This window comes from Elaeis guineensis, chromosome 9 (assembly GCF_000442705.2).
Source record: "Elaeis guineensis isolate ETL-2024a chromosome 9, EG11, whole genome shotgun sequence".
Lineage (NCBI taxonomy): Eukaryota > Viridiplantae > Streptophyta > Magnoliopsida > Arecales > Arecaceae > Elaeis > Elaeis guineensis.
Genome location: NC_026001.2, coordinates 91,348,853 through 91,358,244, shown reverse-complemented (window position 1 = coordinate 91,358,244; position 9,392 = coordinate 91,348,853). Strand labels below are relative to the sequence as shown.

General features: G+C 39.2%; 1 protein-coding gene across 1 annotated transcript; it reads left to right on the top strand.

Moving 5' to 3' along the window:
* Nucleotides 1-5,219: 5,219 nt before the first annotated feature.
* LOC140851510 (serine/threonine-protein phosphatase 7 long form homolog) lies at nucleotides 5,220-6,693 on the top strand. The gene is made up of 4 exons (XM_073243034.1): nucleotides 5,220-5,880; nucleotides 5,966-6,084; nucleotides 6,159-6,252; nucleotides 6,349-6,693. Exons 1-4 carry the CDS (start codon nucleotides 5,344-5,346, stop codon nucleotides 6,691-6,693), a joined length of 1,095 nt encoding a protein of 364 aa, XP_073099135.1. The 5' UTR covers nucleotides 5,220-5,343.
* Nucleotides 6,694-9,392: the final 2,699 nt, after the last annotated feature.

The window sequence follows — 9,392 nt, the reverse complement described above, 5'->3', positions numbered from 1 at the left end:
CGCCCCGGCTGTGGGTCCCGCGTCCCGGCGGTGGCCCCGGCCCCCTCCTCTCTCTCTCTCCCTTCTCCTTGGCCGCCGGCCACAGACGGCCGACGGTGGGCCGCGCGTCCCGGCGGCGGGTCCCGCGTCCCGGCGGTGGCCCCCGGCCCCCTCCTCTCTCTCTTCTTCTCTCTCCCTTCCTCTCTCTCTCCCTTCTCCGTGGCCGCCGGCCACAGACTGGCGGCGGCGGGCCGCGCGTCCCGGCGGCGGGCCGCGCGCCCCGGCTGTGGGTCCCGCGTCCCGACGGTGGCCCCGGCCCCCTCCTCTCTCTCTTCCTCTCTCTCTCTTCCTCTCTCTCTTTCCCTTCTCCTTGGCCGCCGGCCACAGACGGCCGGCGGTGGGCCGCGCGTCCCGGCGGTGGGTCCCGCGTCCCGGCGGCGGGTCCCGCGTCCCGGCGGTGGCCCCCGGCCCCCTCCTCTCTCTCTTCTTCTCTCTCTCTTCCTCTCTTTCTCCCTTCTCCGTGGCCGCCGGCCACAGACTGCCGGCGGCGGGCCGCGCGTCCCGGCGGCGGGCCGCGCGCCCCGGCTGTGGGTCCCGCGTCCCGGCGGTGGCCCCGGCCCCCTCCTCTCCCTCTTCCTCTCTCTCTCTCCCTTCTCCTTGGCCGCCGGCCACAGACGGCCGGCGGTGGGCCGCGCGTCCCGGCGGCGGGTCCCGCGTCCCGGCGGCGGGTCCCGCATCCCGACGGTGGCCCCCGGCCCCCTCCTCTCTCTCTCTTCCTCTCTCTCCCTTCTCCTTGGCCGCCGGCCACAGACGGCCGGCCGGCGGCGGGCCGTGCGTCCCGGCGGTGGCCCCCGGCCCCCTCCTCTCTCTCTTCCTCTCTCTCTCTCCCTTTTCCTTGGCTGCCGGTCACAGACTGCCGGCGGCGGGCCGCGCGTCCCGGCGGCGGGTCCCGCGTCCCGGCGGTGGCCCCCGACCCCCTCCTCTCTCTCTTCTTCTCTCTCTCTTCCTCTCTGTCTCCCTTCTCCTTGGCCGCCAGCCACAGACGGCCGGCGGCGTGCCGCGCATCCCGACGGTGGGTCCCGCATCCCGACGGTGGCCCCCGGCCCTCTCCTCTCTCTCTTCCTCTCTCTCTCCCTTCTCCTTGGCCGCCGGCCACAAACGGCCGGCGGCGGGGTGCGCCTCCCGAAGGCGGGGCCCACATCCTGGCGGCGGGCCCCGCGTCCCGACGGTGGGCCCCGGCCTCCTCCTCTCTCTCTTCCTCTCTCTCTCCCTTCTCCTTGGCCGGCCACAGACGGCCGGTGGCGGGCCCCCCCGGCGGCGAGCCCGCGCCCTCTTCTCTCTCTTCTTCTCTCTCTCCCTTCTCTTCGGTTGCTGGCCACAGACGGTCGACGGTGGGCCCCGCGCCCCGGTGGCCAAGGCGGGCCCGCACCCCGACGGCGGTCCTCGACCCCGTCTCTCCCGGTGGGGCCGCATGCCCTGACGGCGGGCCCCGCGTCTCGGCGGTGGGCTCAGATGGTCGGTGGGGCCGCGTGCGCTGAAGGCGGGCCCCACGTGGTGATGGCTCCGATGCGATGGGTTGCGATGACGGTGGGGTCCATGGATTCCGACGCTCGTTTTTTTTTATCTCATTAATTTAATTTTATTTTTATTTTTATTTAATTAGATTTAATTGTATTTTAAATTTTTAAATATATTGCATTTCATGAAAACGTAGACCCGTCAATTGATCAATGTATAATATTCTACGTTATCCGTATAAAATATATATGAAATATATATTTTTATATGGATATCGTAAAATACATACATTGGTCAATTGATTGTCCAGTTTGGACAGTTTGGGAATTGCATTTAATTCTATAGATAATTACATTATTCGAATGATATGCGGAGGGTTCGAGAGAAATTTCGGACAGTATTTTTCTTTAGTTCTCCTCACACATTTTGAGTCGTGTGGGGAGAACTAAGGGGAAATGCTGCCGAAATTTCTTTCGGTCCTTTTTGCGTATCGTTTGATTAATGTAATTAATCTATAGAATTAATGCAATTCTCGAATGGGATAGGATCTATCTGTACCTATTTGTTGATGATATGATGCATGTATCATGTAAATTTTTTCAATTGTATTTTAAATTTTTAAATATATTATATTTCATGAAAATGTAGACCCGTCAATTGATCAATGTATAATATTCTACGTTATCCGTATAAAATATATATGAAATATATATTTTTATATGGATATCGTAAAATACATACATTGGTCAATTGATTGTCCAGTTTGGACAGTTTGGGAATTGCATTTAATTCTATAGATAATTACATTATTCGAATGATATGCGGAGGGTTCGAGAGAAATTTCGGACAGTATTTTTCTTTAGTTCTCCTCACACATTTTGAGTCGTGTGGGGAGAACTAAGGGGAAATGCTGCCGAAATTTCTTTCGGTCCTTTTTGCGTATCGTTTGATTAATGTAATTAATCTATAGAATTAATGCAATTCTCGAATGGGATAGGATCTATCTGTACCTATTTGTTGATGATATGATGCATGTATCATGTAAAATTTTTGTAATAATAAAATAATTAATAATATTAAATATTTTAATTTTGATTTTATTGTAGGTTTTTTTGAGAAAATGGTCAGTACTCGAGTTCGTGTTTTATTGTATTATGATGGCATGATACAGAATAATGATCAAACTGGTGTGCAGTATAGTCACCCTGCAAATCGGATGATTAGAATATCTTCATCATTATCACGTCAAGAATTATTGGATCATTTATACAGCAGTATTCCTATAGACAAAGAAAAATATGAAATAAAATTGAAATGGAGATCTCCTAATCTGTCGGGACAGTTAATGCAGAGTAAATATATCTTGGTTCCAATTGATGACGATGATGATGTCGAAGAAATGCTGACATTTCTTTTGAAATATTCAGATTGTCGATTTTTAGAATTATATATTGAAAAAGCAGATGTACCAAGCTTTGGATATCATAGTCGGTTTTTAACTCAAGCTGTTCAAACCGATAGTGTTCAAACCGATAGTGTTTGAGAGTAAAGATGATGTAAGGAGAGCTGTTGATCTTTATCACATTATGAAGCATCGGACATACAATGTAGTTCAGTCGCATTCGAAATTATGGTCCGTACGATGCGCATCATCAGATAATGTTCAGCATTGTAAATGGAGGCTTCGTGCTGCATTGTTGAAAAAGCATGGATATTTTCAAATCACAAAATATGAGGGTCCTCACACTTGTTTGTTTACGGGATTGAGTCGAGACCACAAACATGTCAGTGGAAAAATGATTAGCACATTAGTCCGACATATTGTTGAGAAAGATCCCGGTGTTAAAGTTGAAGCTATTGTGGTAGCCGTTAATGATCAATTTCAATATACAGTATCATACAGGAAAGCATGGTGTGGAAAGCATAAGGCATTGGTTGATATTTATGGAGAATGGGAGCCATCTTATGCTAAATTACCTTATTATATGGCTGCACTTCAAAATGCAAATCCTGGTACAGTTGTTTCATGGAATTTTTTTCAATCTGTGAATTCCAATGTTCGTGTTTTAAATTATATTTTTTGGGCTTTCGAACCATCTATTCAGGGTTTTATGCACTGTCGTCCTGTAATTAGCATTGATGGCACGCACTTGTATGGTAAATTTAAAGGTAAGATGTTAATTGCAACAGGCATTGATGCAGAGAATGGGATATTTCCATTAGCATATGCAATTGTCGATGAGGAAACGACTGCAAGTTGGAGTTGGTTTCTTTTCCAGCTCAGAACACATATCGTTAAAGATAGAAATGGAATATGCTTAATTTCTGACAGGCATCCAGGTATATTAAATGCCATCGCAGATGAGTCTATTGGATGGAGTCCACCACGTGCCTATCATCGATACTGTTTAAGACATATCTGCAGTAATTTCAACACACATTTTAAAAATGTGCAGCTGAAAAGAGCAGTATGGCAAGCCGGAAGTGCTCATCAAGTTCGTAAATTCAATTTTATCATGGGCAGAATTAGAACAGTGAATAAAGAAGCTTGGAGCTGGTTGTCCGAGATAGAAAAGGAGAAGTGGACATTGGCACATGATGATGGTCTACGCTATGGTGTTTTAACTACAAATTTGTCGGAGGTTTTTAACAGTGTTCTACGAGGAGCTAGAAATGTGCCAATTACAGCTTGTGTTCAACTGACATTTTATCGTCTTGTCAAATATTTCAATACGAGGCATGCTCAAGCCTTGAGATATGTAGAGGAGAATCAAAATAATCTTTTTACTCCTCATGTTGCAATTAAAATTGCTGAAGATCAAGTTAAGGCTAACCAGCACCGAGTAACAGCATTCAACCTTCAAAGAGGTATATATGAAGTGCTTACGAGAAGAGCAGGCGGAGGACTACGAGGTGGAGGAAATTCTTATACTGTTACATTAGCTGAAAGAAAATGTTCATGTGGAAAGTGGAGCACGTACAAATATCCATGTTCACATGTTTTAGCTGTGTGTCAAGAAATTGCTGTACATTTTAGTGGTTTTGTGGATGATGCATATACAATTACAGCATATATGAATGCTTGGACCGGTAATTTCAATCCACTACCACATGAAGATTATTGGATGCATACACGTATGTTCAAATGCATACCTGATCATCATCGTTTGAGACCGAAGCAGAAAGGTAGACCAAAGTCAACGAGACTACGAAATGAGATGGATGATAGGCAAATAAGAAATAAGAATCACTGTGGTATTTGTAGGGAACAGGGTCATGATCGTCGTCGCTGTCCTAGGATAGTTCAACATACTTCAACTTCAAGCAGCGGAAGAAATTGAAAGCTTTGAAAATTTATTTTTGTCATTGTTTTATGAATTACTGCGAGATTGTATTTGAATTTACGTGTGTAATATGTTGGGATGAACTGAATTTTGTGTTTAAGTTGTATTGTGTGATAATATTATATTTAAAAAAAAATTTAAAATATTGTCTTATTTTTTTTAATATATCTGTGATAATTTTGCTTGAGGCAGCGTATTATGGCTTACGATCCACGATATCCCGGTCCTCGAGACAGCAGTATTCTTACATTGCAGGAGCATCATCGATCGCAGACTATTTTAGATGGCGGCGTAAGCATTACAATCTTTTTTACTCTTTAAATTTTCATTTTAAAAATTATATACGTTATCTAATTATTATATTTTATTACAGGAGTCCAGACATCTTCGTCTACGACGATCCGATGCAGATTTCTGGAGGACAGAGGATATCCCACGTAGAGTGTTAGATTATTTACGATATCTGGGATTTTATGGAGTATATCGGATCGGTCGTATACAGATGGACGTTGGTCTTATTACTGCTTTGCTTGAGAGATGGCGTCCAGAGACACACACATTTCATCTTCCATTTGGTGAGGCGACCATCACTTTACAGGATGTCAGCATCCTTACTGGACTACCAGTTGATGGAGATCCAGTTACCGGAGTTGATCCCGCACTTACCATTCCGGAGTGGCAGGCTTTGTGCTTGCGATTGTTAGGGTTTGAGCCCGACGCACATTTTTTCGATCATTCACGACTCAGGATTGAGTGTTTGGATGATCGTTATCGTCATTTTCATATTGCGGATGATGCACCGGAGGAGATGGTGCAGCAGTATGTTAGGGGTCAGGTGCTGCGATTGTTAGGTGGTGTCCTGTTACCTGATACTTCATCGAATAAGATGAAGTTGATGTTTTTGCCATTATTAGAGGATTTAGACTTCGCTCGTCGACTCAGTTGGGGCAGTGCAGTACTAGCTTGTCTATACCGAGCTATGTGTCGGGGGGCCTATGCTGATCAGAGCGAGATTGGCGGTTATCTTGTATTATTGCAGGTATGTGAATTAAAATTTTTTATTTTTAATATTTAATTATATTTGATATTGAATATATTATTTATTTAATTTTTGAAATTTGCAGATTTGGGTATGGGAGCGTATGCCGACTATCAGTCCATTACGACGACAGTTGCTCGAGATGCCATCAGAGCAGCAGGATCCTGATGTTCCATTCAGACTAGACGGACCATTAGGATACAGGTATCGAAATATTATTTTTTTTATTTAAATTTTTTTATTTTAAATTTATTTAATATTAGTACATTGTGAAACAGATGGAACGTTGCATTCAACGTTCATCACGTATCGACAAGAGTGGCACGGGTTTATAGGTGCCAGTTGGATACATTAGTTGATACATCTAGACGGGTAAATTTTAAATTTTTTACAAATATCAATTTACAGTATTCATAATCTATTATAAATTTTTATTAATTTTTTTTTATTTTAACTATATTATATCAGTTTTTGTGGGAGCCATATACAGATGGGATATTGGCTATACTGCCGCAGATGTGTACAGTTGGACACGACATATGGACTGCTAGGGTGCCGCTTATTTGTTTTGATGTGGTAGAGTGGCATCTTCCCGATCGTGTCCTGCGGCAGTTTGGTCAGATTCAGGGCATCCCAGAGCAGTTTGATACCAGTCAGGGACTTCATCGTATTGATCGACGAGGGAGAGCTCGTATCGACTGGCGTATCAGACATGCACAGTACATCGATATTTGGGATGCACGTCGAGATCACATTGTTCATGGTGATCCTATTTTGAGAGGCCGTTCATATACTGATGACTACATGACTTGATTTTTTAGTATTACGGTGCGAGTCATTGGACAGTCTCAGTATGCAGTTTCTGGATACGAGGGCGAGAGTTCTACTGTACTCTTTTGGTAAGATTATGAAAATTACTTCATGTTATTTGTGTTATATTTTTGTTTTATATTGTACACTATACTGATTGTTTTATACTAACTATTCTATTTTTATTTTATAGACTTATTCTATGTCGGATCTCGTGTTGGACGCTCGTCGTGCTTTATCTACGACTGATGAGGACGAGCGGATTCAGATACTGCGGGAGATGGAGAGAACAGGTTCCGGAACATTGGTGGCGATTGGTGTTGATCCACATACCTGTGCGCTTTGGTATGGAGCAGTTCGGGCGCCAGATATGAGTTATACGCCGTCACCATATGCTTCACATATGCCATCACCGCATATGTCATCATTTGATGCTGCACAGATGCCACCGCCTTTTCATCTACAGATGGCAGCGTCTTCTTCTTCGTACATCCCCCAGATGCCATCACCGGGTACTAGTTGGCCACATGAGTATGATACTTTTTTGAGAGGCGTCCATCCGTGTATCCAGATGAGAGAGTTGAACGGGTCTCTCAGTCCGTAGATCCGACAGACGATCATGGGCGCCGCGACGTTCTTGTGGGACTTAGTCTTTGTTGTATTTGTATTTAGTATTTTTTCATATTTGTTGTATTTTTTTTTTTATGTTTGACATTTTTATTCTATTGAATAATATTAAATGTTGATTTCATTTTATATTATTTAATTTTAAATGATTGGATATTATGATTGGTGCATATGGATACAAATACTCGAACGTGTCTCAGAATATTAGGAGAGAAAATGTTATGCTGAAAGGATTATAAAAATTATAACGTAAATAATAATATATCAAATGTTGCTCTTTGAATTAAATTTTAGAAAAAATAAGTCTATTTTTAAGTAAAGAAAAGGAATACGTAATAGAATGCTAAAAAGATAAAAATAAAAGAAAACTGAAATTATAATTTCAAATGATAAAATTTTTAAAATAAATTTTAAAAAAAATATCATAAAAAAATATTAAAATAATAATAAAATAGGAATTATAATTATAAATTTTAAAAAAAATTAATTTTAATTTAAATTAAAAAATATCATTTAAATTATTATTTTTATTATTTAATTAAATTTATTTATTAAAAAATTATAAATAGATAAGTAAAGATATTAAAAAGAAATAAAAAATAAAAAAAAAGAGAAAATGCCATTCTCTCCCCTCCCCAAACCCCTTTTTCCCCTCCTTCTTCCTTCTCCTTCTCCCTTCTCGATCTTCTCCTTCTTCCTTTACAAATTTAAGTAAAGGAAAAGAATACATAATATATCATAAAAATGAAACAAAACTAATATTATATTTTTAAATTATAAAAATTACAAATTAAATTAAAAAATATATCATAAAAAAAATAAATAAAAGATAAAAAATGGTAATAAAATAGAAATTATAATTTCAAACAAAAAATTATCTTTAATTTAAATTAAAAATTATCATTCAAATTACTATCCTCATTAAAAAATTTAATAAATTAAAACAAATAATTAAACAAATTATGAAAAAAAATTTAAAAAATTTAGAAAAAAGAAAAAGAATAAAAAAACACCGAAGGAAACGGCGTTTTCTCCTTTCCCCCCTTCTTCTCTCCTTCTCCCTCTTCTTCTTTCTCTCTCTTCTCCCTTCTCCGGCGTCTCTCCGACAGCACGACGGTGAGCTGCCTCCTCTCTCCCTCTTCCTCTCTCTTCCTCTTTTTAAAAAATTTAAAAAATAAAAATTACCAGAAAGAAAGTCAAGGGATCGACTCACAGAGTGTCGCAGTCAAAAATTTTGCGTCCCGTTAAACTCTTTTAGCCATGAGTCGATTCATGGGGTCGACTAAAAAATATAAATCTACTTTTCTTACAATTTTTTATATTATGTATTTGTAATCTTTTAATAAATAAATTAAATTAAATAATAAAAATAATAATTTAAATGATAATTTTTAATTTAAATTAAAATTAAATTTCTTTAAAATTTATAATTATAATTCTTATTTTATTGTTATTTTTTTATTTTCCTATGATACTTTTTTTTATTTATTTTAAAATAGTTATCATTTTAAATTATAATTTCATTTTTCTTCCATTTTTTTCTTTTTAGCATTCTATTACGTATTCTTTTTCTTTAATTAAAAAATTATTATTTTTTCTAAAGTTCAATTTACAAAATTTTTTTTCCACATTTTTCCTTATTTTTTAACTTTACACTGGATTTATTTTTTGATCAAAATTTAATTCAAATTAAATTTTCCTCCCTTTTTTTTCTTTATTTAAAATATTTTTTAAATAATAATATTTAAATTAATTTAGTTATTTAAAATATTATTTTTAATTTCAATTACAATTTTAATTCTTATTTCTTAAAATTAAAAATTATAAACTTTGTTCTTCAATTACAATTACAATTTCTATTTTTTTCAATTCTTTATCTTTTTATAAAATTTTTTTAGGTCATTTTTAATTTTTTTTTAAAAATTTTTGTTCTTATTTCTTAAAATTAAAAATTATAAAATTTGTTATTCAATTACAATTATAATTTCTATTTTTTTTCAATTCTTTATACTTTTATAAAATTTTTTTAACCTATTTTTAAAATTTTTTTGAATCTTTTTCTCTTTTTTTATTTT

What these genes read in the sequence shown, in the direction of transcription:
- LOC140851510 (XM_073243034.1), top strand. Translation starts at nt 5,344, where the DNA reads ATGGACGTTGGTCTTATTACTGCTTTGCTTGAGAGATGGCGTCCAGAG. An exon ending in GTTATCTTGTATTATTGCAG is followed by an intron (nt 5,881 to 5,965) that starts GTATGTGAATTA and finishes TGAAATTTGCAG; the next exon opens with ATTTGGGTATGGGAGCGTAT. An exon ending in TAGTTGATACATCTAGACGG is followed by an intron (nt 6,253 to 6,348) that starts GTAAATTTTAAA and finishes ATATTATATCAG; the next exon opens with TTTTTGTGGGAGCCATATAC.